Genomic DNA, 13,743 nt, shown 5'->3' on the forward strand with positions numbered 1-13,743 from the left:
AGAAAAGTGGGCAAGGCAAATGGCCAGGGAGTAAAACCCTGATCAGAGCACCAGGATAAGAATATCCTCCACGTCCTGTGGTAGATCTTGGCGGACGTTGGTTTCCTAGCCTGTCTCATAGTGGCAATGACCTCTTGAGATAACCCTGAAGACGCTAGGATCCAGGACTCAATGGCCACACAGTCAGGTTGAGGGCCGCAGAATTCAGATGGAAAAACGGTCCTTGAGACAGCAAGTCTGGACGGTCTGGTAGTGCCCACGGTTGGCCCACCGTGAGATGCCACAGATCCAGGTACCACGACCTCCTCGGCCAGTCTGGAGCGACGAGGATGGCGCGGCGGCAGTCGGACCTGATCTTGCGTAACACTCTGGGCAACAGTGCCAGAGGAGGAAACACATAAGGGAGTTGAAACTGCGACCAATCCTGAACTAAGGCGTCTGCCGCCAGAGCTCTGTGATCTTGAGACCGTGCCATGAATGTTGGGACCTTGTGGTTGTGCCGGGATGCCATTAGGTCGACATCCGGCATCCCCCAGCGGCAACAGATCTCCTGAAACACGTCCGGGTGAAGGGACCATTCCCCTGCGTCCATGCCCTGGCGACTGAGAAAGTCTGCTTCCCAGTTTTCTACGCCCGGGATGTGAACTGTGGATATGGTGGAGGCTGTGGCTTCCGCCCACAGCAGAATCCGCCGGACTTCCTGGAAGGCTTGCCGACTGCGTGTTCCGCCTTGGTGGTTGATGTATGCCACCGCTGTGGAGTTGTCCGACTGAATTCGGATCTGCTTGCCTTCCAGCCACGGCTGGAACGCCTTTAGGGCAAGATACACTGCCCTTATCTCCAGAACATTGATCTGAAGGGAGGACTCTGGCTGAGTCCAAGTACCCTGAGCCCTGTGGTGGAGAAAGACCGCTCCCCACCCTGACAGGCTCGCGTCCGTCGTGACTACAGCCCAGCATGGGGGCAGGAAGGATTTCCCCTTCGACAGAGAAGTGGGAAGAAGCCACCACTGAAGGGAAGCCTTGGCTGCCCGAGAAAGGGAGACGTTCCTGTCGAGGGACGTCGACTTCCTGTCCCATTTGCGGAGAATGTCCCATTGAAGTGGACACAGATGAAACTGCGCAAAAGGAACTGCCTCCATTGCTGCTACCATCTTCCCTAGGAAGTGCATGAGGCGCCGCAAGGGGTGTGACTGGCCTTGAAGGAGAGATTGCACCCCTGTCTGTAGTGAACGCTGTTTGTCCAGCGGAAGCTTCACTATCGCTAAGAGAGTATGAAACTTCATGCCAAGATATGTCAGTGATTGGGCCGGTGTCAGATTTGACTTTGGAAAATTGATGATCCACCCGAAACTCTGGAGAGTCTCTATAGCAATGCTCAGGCTGTGTTGGCATGCCACTTGAGAGGGTGCCTTGACAAGCAGATCGTCTAAGTAAGGGATCACCGAGTGTCCCTGAGAGTGCAGAACTGCTACTACTGTTGCCATGACCTTGGTGAAGACCCGTGGGGCTGTCGCCAAGCCGAAAGGCAGTGCCACGAACTGAAGGTGTTCGTCCCCTATGGCGAAACGCAGGAAGCGCTGATGCTCTTGAGCAATCGGTACGTGGAGATAAGCATCTTTGAGGTCGATTGATGCTAGGAAATCTCCCTGGGACATTGAGGCGATGACGGAGCGGAGCGATTCCATCCGGAACCGCCTGGTTTTTACATGTTTGTTGAGCAGCTTTAGGTCCAGAACAGGACGGAAGGATCCGTCCTTTTTCGGCACCACGAACAAGTTGGAGTAAAAACCGTGACCCTGTTGCTGAAAAGGAACAGGGATCACCACTCCTTCTGCCTTCAGAGTGCATATCGCCTGAAGAAGAGCATCGGCTCGCTCGGGGGGCGGAGATGTTCTGAAGAACCGAGTCGGAGGACGAGAGTTGAACTCTATCCTGTAACCGTGAGACAGAATGTCTCTCACCCAACGGTCTTTTACCTGTGGCAGCCAGGCGTCGCAAAAGCGGGAAAGCCTGCCACCGACCGAGGATGCGGTGTGAGGAGGCCGAAAGTCATGAGGAGGCCGCTTTGGGAGCGGTTCCCCCGGCGGTCTTTTTAGGATGTGACTTAGACCGCCATGAATCGGAGTTCCTCTGATCCTTCTGAGGCCTTTTGGACGAGGAGAATTGAGACCTGCCCGCGGACCGAAAGGACCGAAACCTCGATTGTACCTTCCGTGGTTGAGGTTTGTTTGGTTTGGACTGGGGTAAGGACAAGTCCTTTCCCTTGGATTGTTTAATGATTTCATCCAATCGCTCACCAAACAGACGGTCGCCAGAAAATGGCAAACCGGTTAAGAACTTTTTGGAAGCAGAGTCTGCCTTCCATTCACGTAGCCACATGGCCCTGCGGACTGCCACCGAATTGGCGGATGCTACCGCCGTACGGCTCGCAGAGTCCAGGACAGCATTAATGGCGTAGGACGCAAACGCCGACGCCTGAGAGGTTAAGGACACCACTTGCGGAGCAGACGTACGTGTGACTGCATTAATCTGCGCATGACAAGCTGAGATAGCTTGGAATGCCCATACGGCTGCGAATGCTGGAGCAAAAGACGCGCCGATAGCTTCGTAGATGGATTTCAACCAGAGCTCCATCTGTCTGTCAGTGGCATCCTTGAGTGAAGCCCCATCTTCCACTGCGACTATGGATCTAGCCGCCAGTCTGGAGACTGGAGGATCCACCTTGGGACACTGAGCCCAGCCCTTGACAACGTCAGGGGGGAAGGGATAACGTGTATCCTTAAGGCGCTTGGAAAAACGCTTATCTGGACAAGCTCGGTGTTTCTGGACTGCCTCTCTGAAGTCAGAGTGATCCAGAAACGTACTCAATGGACGCTTGGGAGACCTGAAACGGAATTTCTCCTGCTGAGAAGCTGACTCCTCAATTGGAGGAGCTGGGGGAGAAATATCCAACACCTGATTGATGGTCGCTATAAGGTCGTTCACTATGGCGTCACCTTCAGGTGTATCTAGGTTGAGAGCGGCCTCAGGATCAGAATCCTGATCTGCTACCTCCGCTTCATCATCCAGAGAGTCCTCCTGCTGAGACCCCGAACAGTGTGATGAAGTCGAGGGAATTTCCCAGCGAGCCCGCTTAGGCGGCCTGGGACTGCGGTCCGTGTCAGAGACCTCACCCTGGGACCTATGGGTCACCCCAGGAGCACTTTGCTGCTCCAACTGAGGGGGGCCTGGGGTCAATGATTCAACAGTGCCCGTGGCCTGAGTCACCGGTCTGGACTGTAAGGCTTCTAGTATCTTAGCAGACCATTTATCCATACTCTCAGACAGTTTGTCAGCAAATACTGCAAACTCCGTCCCTGTCACCTGGACAGTGGTAGCAGGTGGTTCCACCTGGGCCACCAGTAGCAGAGGCTCCGGCTGAGTAAGTGCCACAGGGGCCGAGCATTGCACACAATGAGGATCGGTGGAACCTGCCGGTAGTATAGCCGCACATGAGGTACAGGTTGCAAAGTAAGCCTGTGCTTTGGCACCCTTGCTTTTTGCGGACGACATGCTGTTGTCTCCTCTGAGTACAATCCAGGAGGGTATATAGCCAAAAATCAACAGTGCGACCGTACAGTGTAAATGTATAGCATATAAGCATATATCTATATGTACACTTCGGCACTCAGTGGGGCCAGCACCCAGGTGCTGCTTACCGACCGCTCAAAGCGGTTGTGTGATCACCAGATTCCCTGCCTGGGCCTCCCAGAGCCGTGTTGTCTCTCCTCTCCAGCGTCAGAAGTGCTGACAGGAATGGCTGCCGGCGTTCTGTGGGGAGGAGGGGGCCGTGGGCGTGCCCCAGAAAGTGCGGGAATCTGATGCCCCACTGTGCTGAGTGAGGGGGGAGGAGGATACAAAGTATGCTCCGGCCCTCAGCGCTGACGTCCTGTGCAGCGTCCCGCCCTTCCCCTGACTGGCAGGCCTGGGGGCGGGAATATGCGATACTAGGCCGCAAAAGCCGGGGACTAAAGTTATAAGCGCGGCCGGCAAATAAGCGCGGCCGGCGCGGTAGTCCCCGGCGCACTAACACACCCAGCAGTGCTGCAGTGTGTATGGCACAAGCGCTCCATGCGCGGTCCCCCAGAGGGACACAGAGTACCTCACAGTAGCAGGGCCTTGTCCCTGACGATACCCGGCTCCTGTCCAGCAGATTCCCCAGGGGCTGCGGAGGGAGCACGGTCCCAGTGCCTGGAGACCGATTAGTATCCCACTTCACCCAGAGCCCATTAAGGGATGGGGAAGGAAAACAGCATGTGGCTCCTGCCTATGTACCCGCAATGGGTACCTCAACCTTAACAGCACCGCCGACCAGAGTGGGGTGAGAAGGGAGCATGCTGGGGGCCCTGTTATGGGCCCTCTTTTCTTCCATCCGACATAGTCAGCAGCTGCTGCTGACTAAGATGTGGAGCTATGCGTGGATGTCAGCCTCCTTCGCACAAAGCATAAAAACTGAGGAGCCCGTGAGGCACGGGGGGTGTATAGGCAGAAGGGGAGGGGCTTTACACTTTAAAGTGTAATACTTTGTGTGGCCTCCGGAGGCATAAGCTATACACCCAATTGTCTGGGTCTCCCAATGGAGCGACAAAGAAAGAGATCTTTACAAAAATATATCTAAAGATCCTTTAGGATATGCTATTGAGCGCAGGGACTAGTTGCAAGTGTCGGGACTTTTGATCATGCGCACTGACCCTAAGCCCGGCGGTGACAACGGACACAGGTACGTGCATTCCTGCCGATTACACTGAGCGATGGGCAATGAATGGCATGTTAGCACGCCCCTGTGGACATGCTAACATGCTAAGTGGGCAGACTAGTCGGGGGAACTAATGCCCTTGTGACTAGTCACTGGCCTCATTAGCATATCATAAAGGATCTTTATAAATAGATCTTTAGAAAAAGTATCTATGCTAGTGTGTACATGGTTCTGGGTGCATATTGGACCGGACAGGTTCTCTTTAGATCTGTGATTTGTAGGAAATTCCTCTGATCATACAGTAACACTACAAGAACCGCGACTAGAAGACAGAAATCTGCTTCTTTTATAACCCTGCAACACAAAGCCAAGTCTGGAAACATTATACTATGAAAACACAAGGAAAAATACAATAATCCACAGTAGGAAGTGAAAATTGAGCCGTTACACCTACTTTAGCCTCGGGATTAGCAGACAGGATCTTTGCCCCGCATTCAACAGAAGCGTAATTGTTCCTATTTTTTTGGACCTTTACAGTGTGCTGCACCCCATTGACCGTGGGATGCATGGACTGGCCTGGAAGCAAAAGGGAGAAAGAAAAGGAGTTATGTTCACACTCAACTGTTCAGTTCAGCATCCATGTCCTATTAAAGAGGTTTTCACATGTCCGTTGTTTAAAACCGCACCGCTTGTCTGCCTCCAGGTGCTGCGGTGCTCCTGACGACTGACCGTCTGGTCCGACGGTGCGGGCCGACGGGGTGCTGTACTCCTGACGACTGACAGTCTGGGCCGACGGTGCGGCCGCACAGCAGCGCGACCGATGCTGCAAGTAAAGCATTGAAAAGCACAGGGGGACTAAAGAAGGCCACATCCTCTAATCTGCTTCAGAGCAGCACTCGCAGGCTCTATAGGCAAAGAGCTTACAAGCTCACTTCTTGCCTAGAAGACCTGATGCCAGAGAAACTGCAGAGCTGGGTGGCAATCAGTGACCAGACGAACAAGTAAATTGAAGAGTCATTTGTTTTTTTACAAGTACTTTGTAACCATTTAACAAAATATGAGAATCCCTACATCATAAAAAGGTATTAAATATATACCATCACCTTGTAAATGATTGTCTGCCTAATTGGTGCATGTCTCTAGGACCTCAGACTATACAACGTAGGCACAAAACCAGAGACATCTATTCCACAGCAATTTACAATTAAGCAAAAATATGAACAATAAAGACCATACAAAGTAAAAAAAAAAAAAAGGCAGAACGCGGCCGTACCGGCCCGGCCAAAAAAAGGCAGAACGCGGCCGTACCGGCCCGGCCAAAAGAGGCAGAACGCGGCCGTACGGTCCGGCCAAAAGAGGCAGAACGCGGCCGTACGGTCCGGCCAAAAGAGGCAGAACGCGGCCGTACGGTCCGGCCAAAAGAGGCAGAACGCGGCCGTACGGTCCGGCCAAAAGAGGCAGAACGCGGCCGTACGGTCCGGCCAAAAGAGGCAGAACGCGGCCGTACGGTCCGGCCAAAAGAGGCAGAACGCGGCCGTACGGTCCGGCCAAAAGAGGCAGAACGCGGCCGTACGGTCCGGCCAAAAGAGGCAGAACGCGGCCGTACGGTCCGGCCAAAAGAGGCAGAACGCGGCCGTACGGTCCGGCCAAAAGAGGCAGAACGCGGCCGTACGGTCCGGCCAAAAGAGGCAGAACGCGGCCGTACGGTCCGGCCAAAAGAGGCAGAACGCGGCCGTACGGTCCGGCCAAAAGAGGCAGAACGCGGCCGTACGGTCCGGCCAAAAAAAGGCAGAACGCGGCCGTACGGTCCGGCCAAAAAAAGGCAGAACGTGGCCGTACGGTCCGGCCAAAAAAAGGCAGAACGTGGCCGTACGGTCCGGCCAAAAGAGGCAGAACGTGACCGTACGGTCCGGGCAACACTAATAAATAGGAGTTTTCAAATAAAACTGTGGGAGCGGTCATCTGCCAGGTGCAGTTACCGGGTGTTATTGGGTGCCAGGGGGATGTGGAAATAGATGAATAGGAGGTAGCAGATTCTGAGGGAAATTTGGAAAGAGGTACTGGGGAAAGTTGGGTTACTGAGTTGAGATGTGCCTTTAAAGAACGCTTATAAACGCAGGACTTCGTATTAGCAGGATGTGTCGGGTAGTGCATTCCAAAAAACTGGCACAACACGAGAGAAGTCTTGAAGGATATTAGATGTATGATATTATAAATATATGTGCATAATGGGAGTTTGGTCATCTTTTTTGGGAATGTTGCTAAAAACCTAGAACCTGTTTAATCACTTCATACTTCCATCCAATAGGTCAAACCTACCGATAGACACCCATTGATGGATTGCAAATGTACAGGTCTAGGCACAAATCTAAGTCAACGTACAAATCAAGTCTATAAAGATTCATTCTGATAACACAAGTTTTGTACGGATCTGGAGTGACCGCCAGGAATAAATCACAGGGCCATGCTCAGAGCTCTCCCAGCAATCCTTGCTGACGGATGTCTAGACAGAGCTTGTCCAGATGATTTGCATTCTGAGAAGTGTTGCCTTTCCACCATGCTTGATTCCCAGAAGCTCAGCTCTCAGAATTGGATCTAAATCAAACCTAGCCGACTGTTTCCAAGGCCGACTAGCAGAATTGTGAGTGCAGCTCTGGACTAGAAGGCTACGTTCTCATGATGAGGTTTTGATGTTGCAGATTTTCTGCACCTACTATGTAGATTAGGTTACTTGTGTTTCTTTTACATGTGTTTGTCCCTTGTTGGGATGTCATGTTTTAAACAAAGTTGCTTTGCTTTTGACACTTGCTGATACAGTGGAACCTCGGATTATGAGTAACCCAGTTTGTGAGTGCTCCGCTAGACGAGCAAATCTTTTCACAAATTTGTAACTTCGTTTACGAGCAGGAGCTCTCAATACAAGCAAATGCTCACCGCACACACTTCCGGTTCCGTCCCGTCACTGCTCTGATCCACCCCGCCTCTGGAAACCTGGAGGTAACTTTCTGTCTATACAGTACAGTATTCCCGTCATTATCCATGCCTGGCACAGCTGTCGCTGAGCCATTGTGGTATTCCCTCTCAGGGTTCCATGTTTTAAGGGTTTAATCATTGTTGCCTTGCTCTGATGGACAGGCCGCTATATCCTGGCGCTGCACCTCCAATGCGTCGCCAGTGATATTTCCAGCTCAGCTAAGTTATGTTCCCATGAGTAACCCGTGTTCTGCCCTGTCCTGACCGCCGTCTCACAATTCCATTGTACAGTACTGTATAGTATACACTATATTCTGTATACTATGCTGTGTCAATTTACATTTGTGGATGTACAGTATTGTACTTTCTATTTTTGAGTTGTGGAACGAATTGTCTGCGTTTCAATTATTTCCTATGTTCCAAAATTTGCTTTGATGTAAGAGTAACCTTAAGAGCACACTTTTGAAACAAATTATACTCAAAACAAGGTTCCACTGTATTTGGCAAAACTTTATTCTACTTATGTGGGAATTGTGTGTTTTTGATGCATTTCTGCAGTGGAAGTGCACTAAAAATCCATGCGTTTTCTGCATCTAATGCAAGTCTATGGGGAAAATCTGCATGGAAAACTGCATCATCCCTAAACAAAAGAAATAGCCAATAGAAAGCGTAATACAATGTCCTTTATTTAGAAATTACAGAATATGAAAAGGGCTTCAAGATACAAAAATACTGTATTTTGATCGTTACATTATACATTACTTTTGATTTTATATTTTTTTAATATATAGGGTCTTTCCTTACTTCACACGGCTTGGTGAGATGGACTGCTTCAAAAGAAAACAGAATAAGCACAGGAGATACTGTAGATCTGAAACACGCTCCGCAACGTATGACGCGTATACACCCCCCAAAACAGTAGGCGGGAGATTTCTATAAAACCCCATACACTTTTATGGATCTGTAAGGCCATGTGCACACACTGAGTATTTGGTGAGTTTTTATCTCAGTATTTGTAAGAAACCAGCAATTTTCCTCTGATTGTAGCCAAAACCAGGAGTGGAACAAATACTGAGGTAAAAAACTCAAATACTCAGTGTGAACGTGGCCTAAAGGGGGCTTTACACGCTGCGACATCGCTAACGATATATCGTCGGGGTCACTGTGTTTGTGACGCACATCCGACGTCGTTAGCGACATTCCAGCGTGTGACAGCTAGGAGCAACGATAAACGATCATAATATCATAATATCGTTGGTGGTGCATGCCGCTGGTTGTTCGTCGTTCCTGCGGCATCACACATTGCTATGTGTGACACTGCAGGAACGACGAACATCATCCTACCTGCGTCCACTGGAAAAGAAGGAAGGAGGTGGGCGGGATGTTCCGGTCGCTCATCTCCTCCCCTCCTCTTCTATTGGGTGGCTGTTTTGTGACGTCGCCGTGACGTCGAACGCACCTCCCCCTTGATGGAGGGGTTGTTCGGCAGAAACCGCGATGTCGCTGACCAGGTATGTGCGTGTGACGCTACCGTAGCGATATTGTTCGCTACGGCAGCGATCACATGTCGCACGGACGACAGGGGCGCGTGCTATCGCTCGCAACATCGCTAGCGATGTCGCAGCGTGTAAATTCCCTTTAAGACTCTGCATTTTTTTTATGCAGACCAAATACGTAGCATATTAAAAAAAAAAAAAAAAAAAAAAAAACACCCTCACCAAAAACTCATCGTGGGTACACCGCCTAAGGCTACGATGAGTATTTGATGCTGAAGATTTTCTGCAGCAGTTCTGCACCTATTAGCTAAATTAAAGGGGTGGTCCACTACAAAGCTTAGCGGTCACATCAATTTAAAGCTGAGAAAGGCGTCTTTTTCCAAATACCTTCTGTTGCCAATTCTGCCTGTGAGCGGCGCTATTGCTGTCTGCTCATCCCCATCACATGACCTGGGTTGTAGCGGCCTCTGATGTCCAGTGATGTCACGTCAAGTTCCGAAATCGGACGTTGACCTGACATCACCGAGGCGGGACCCAGTCTCCACAAGCGACTGGACTGAACTGTGGGTGTAGTGTCACCGCCCGTCATAGCCCAGCATTGCGCGTGCTTTCTCTATTAATGAAAGTAGTGAAGGAGTGTGCAAACTCTGCCCACAGCCCAGTCAGTCACTCAGGGAACTTGGTCTCGCCTTAGTGATAACAGGTCAACTTCCACTTCCGGAACTTGACATCACCGGACATCAGAGGCCGCTGCAGTCCGGTTCACGTGATGAGGACTGAGCAGACAGCAATAGTGCCGCTCACAGGCAGAACTGGAAGGCATTTGAAAAAAGCTGCCTTTCTCAGCTTTAAATCTTGGTGGCCATTATGCATTGTATTGCACCGCTTGTCATGTGTTTGCCTGTTTTTTTTCCCATTACCTTTGAAAGCATTTTTTAAGATGTGTTTAAATCTACATCTGTCTCAACTTAGATGTATCTTTCATCCTTAGTTTATGGAATGAATCTGTTCTCAGTATAGACCGATGATCCCATTACTGGGGAAGGAGATTACAGTTGGTGCTTATACACGTCTATGTAGAAGGGAGGCGCTAGAGGCAGACAATGGACTTTATCGTTTTTTTTTCTGCCAGCAAAAATGCAAACATTTTATAGAGCCAGCAAAGTGAGTTTGATTTCTTAATCTCATGCACATGTTGTTCATTTTTTCCTTGCAGATTTGAAGCAGAGTCAAATTTACAGCATGTCACTACTTGCAGTGTTTCCCCCATCCCCCTTTCAAATTAATGGGAAAAAAAAAAAAAAAACAAACCACGAAAATCAGCAAGCAAACAATGGGACTACTTTACACTGCGATTTTCCTGCAAAAAAAATCCACTGCGAATACTAAACGTGAACGCATACCCAAAAGGACCTCCTAAAATTACAGATCTCCATAGAACTTGATCAGCACCAACTGTCCTCTCCTATCTCAGTAATATAAAAGTCTGTATTCACTGAAGAACAGTGTTCACCTGGGAACTGAGAATCAGACGTAATGACCAATCCAGGAGGAGAAGGAAGCAGATTTACAAACTCTTAAGCGGGCTTTACACGCTGCGACATCGCTAATGCGGAGTCGTTGGGGTCACGGAATTCGTGACGCACATCCGGCCGCATTAGCGATGCCGTTGCGTGTGACACCGATAAGAGATTTTGCATCGTTGCAAAAACGTGCAAAATCGCTAATCGGCGACATGGGGGTCCATTCTCAAATCTCGTTACTGCAGCAGTAACGAGGTTGTTCCTCGTTCCTGCGGCAGCATACATCGCTGCGTGTGACGCCGCAGGAACGAGGAAGCTCCCCTTACCTGCCTCCCAGCCGCTATGAGGAAGGAAGGAGGTGGGCGGGATGTTACGTCCCGCTCAGCTCCGCCCCTCCGCTGCTATTGGGCGTCGGTTCAGTGACGTCGCTGTGACGCCGCACGGACCGCCCCCTTAGAAAGGAGGCGGTTCGCCCGTCACAGCGACGTCGCCGGACAGGTAAGTATGTGTGACGGCTGTTGTGCGACACGGGCAGCGATTTGCCCGTGTCGCGCAACAGATGGGGGCGGGTACCCACACTAGCGATATCGGGACAGATATCGCAGTGTGTAAAGTAGCCTTTAGGCTATGTGCCCACGCTGCAGATTTTGCCGCGGATTTTCCGAAAATCTGCAGCAGCGGCACTTCCAAGCCATTTCAATGGCATTTTGGAAATGCTGTGTCCATGCTGCGGATTTTTCCGCGGCGGATTTGCCGCGGATTTTGATCCGTAAAAATCTGCAGCATGTCAATTATTGTTGCGGATTTTGGTGCGGATTTTGGGTATAGAATGGGGAAAAAAAAAAAAATCCGCATCAATTCCGTGGTAAATCCGCGGTAAATCCGCGGCAAAAAAAAGGTGCGGATTTGCCGCGAAAGTCGCGGATTTTCATGCAGAAAAATCCGCAGGTACATTCTACCGTGGACACATAGCCTTAGGCCTCTTTCACACGTCCGTGAAAAACCACGCACCTTTTTCACGGACGTGTCAAAGGTGCGTATTGTCCTCCATGAGCCATGTTAATGGCACATGTGTGTTATCCATAGTAATCACAAGAAAAGCGCTTGACCAAAAGGCACTCACTCCAAATTTAAAGTAATATAATACGATTCTTTATGTATCAAAAAGTTTAAAACCACACATACAAAATACAACACAGTGCAGACATATTAAAAAACACCAAGGACAATGATAATGAAACCCAATCCAAAAAATCCTCTCCAAGAAATATATATTGTACCAGAATCACCATAGATAGTTCAAAATGCAAGATAATACAGATAAAGAGTCAGAGAAATAACCATCTTATAAATAGGTATATACTGAGACAGACATTCTATCTTTCAAGCAGCATTATGACCAAATGGTCAGAACAGCAGCTGCAATGCCTCATGGGCAAAGAGTTCCTATCATGGTGATTCCCTATCCAAAAATGGAAGTGGAGAACCTAGCCCAACGCGTGTCGCTATGTTAGCTTCATCAGGGGTAGTGGGTATCACTGATGAAGCTAACATAGCACATTTTGTATGTGTGGTTTTAAACTTTTTGATACATAAAGAATCGTATTATATTACTTTAAATTTGGAGTGAGTGCCTTTGGTCAAGCGCTTTTCTTGTGATTACTATGGTTGGTTTTGCTTGACAGGTGCACCCCCTTATTCCTGATAAATTTACCATATAAATTATGGCTGTGCACTTCTAATTGTTTTTTCTCCGTGTGCTATCCGTGATAACACACGGAGAACGGGAACTTTCTGCTCACCTGTCACTGGCTTCGCTGTCCGTGGTGCTGATCTACGGTCTCCGGTCCTGCCGACTCCCCGCTGCTGCTGCTTCCGGCCGCAGTGAAGTGAATATGCAATGAGCAATGGTCGGAAGCAAGTGACAGCAGCGGCAGAGACAGCAGGGCTGGAGAAGAGGAGTAAAGTTTTTTAGTATTCTCTCCGTGTGGTCCGTTTGCGTTCCGTGTGACACCCGTGATGCCGGAGAAAAACGGACATGTCTATGTGTGGAGCACACGGGCACACGTATGCGCCACACGTACACACTGTCCATGGCAGAACACGCACGTGAGCGCAGACCCATTGATTTTAATGGGTCTACGTGTGCCCGTGTCTCCGGTACGTGAGGAAACGGACCAAACCAGTACCGGAGACACGGACGTGTGAACCGTGTGAAAGAGGCCTTATTTGTATGTATGCTTCTCATTTCTAAAAGCAAAAACTTAAAAACGACAGTTACTCTTTAAGGGATGACAGAATTTTCAACGGCTAAATAATAGAAAACAACCTCCAGTGATAACCGAGGTGTGAAGACACCGGAGAGCTTACTGAAGGCCAGATCCCCTCCAGGAGCGAGAGCTCTTATGACCGTCACCCAATGCCACAAACCTCTTTTGTTATTAATATCTGACCTAAAGAAGTAGAGTAACAGATGCCAGAATAGGAGAGACAAAGGACTTCACCAAAGAAAATGCTGGAATTAAAGGTGTATGCATATTCTCTAATAACTCAGAGCTAAACACTGGCTAACCTCCCCGATCCAGAAGGTGCAATGACTTACACATGCCATGATAGGGCGAGACTCAAGTAAACGAGTATAATGGAAGTCAATGAGTAACTCAAGCTTTTTTCTGGAATAGTTCCCCATTGACATCAATCATACTCTGGTACTCTAGTGGCGCCCACTCGAGCATCCATCTACTTGTTAGGAGTCCCAAGCACCCGAGCATGGTAGTGCTCACTCATCACAAGTTAAAAAATGAAAAAATCCAAAGTGAAATATACAGAACATATGAGCAAATAATATACTTTACTTAAGTGACAGGAGGTTTGTGTCTCCACCGGGGGGCATTTACACAAGCTGATTATAGGGAACCTGTCAGGTCCCATATGCGTTCTGGCCTACAAGCAGGGGGATGTGTGGCCTAGTAACCCCTTCCTACCCATCCCTGTGTCGTAATATTGTATTCTGT

The 13,743-nt window shown here is 49.4% G+C and overlaps 1 protein-coding gene across 4 annotated transcripts in view; it reads right to left on the reverse strand.

The window, feature by feature from the left end:
- The window catches only part of SUCO (SUN domain containing ossification factor), a 155,998-nt gene that overhangs the window by 95,810 nt on the left and 46,445 nt on the right, over positions 1-13,743 (reverse strand). For all 4 annotated transcript variants that reach the window (XM_075322227.1, XM_075322228.1, XM_075322229.1 and 1 more), the window contains one exon: positions 5,192-5,313. In XM_075322227.1, the coding sequence (XP_075178342.1) occupies positions 5,192-5,313 (122 nt within the window). The remainder of the gene's footprint in view (positions 1-5,191; positions 5,314-13,743) is intronic.

This window comes from Anomaloglossus baeobatrachus, chromosome 8 (assembly GCF_048569485.1).
Source record: "Anomaloglossus baeobatrachus isolate aAnoBae1 chromosome 8, aAnoBae1.hap1, whole genome shotgun sequence".
Lineage (NCBI taxonomy): Eukaryota > Metazoa > Chordata > Amphibia > Anura > Aromobatidae > Anomaloglossus > Anomaloglossus baeobatrachus.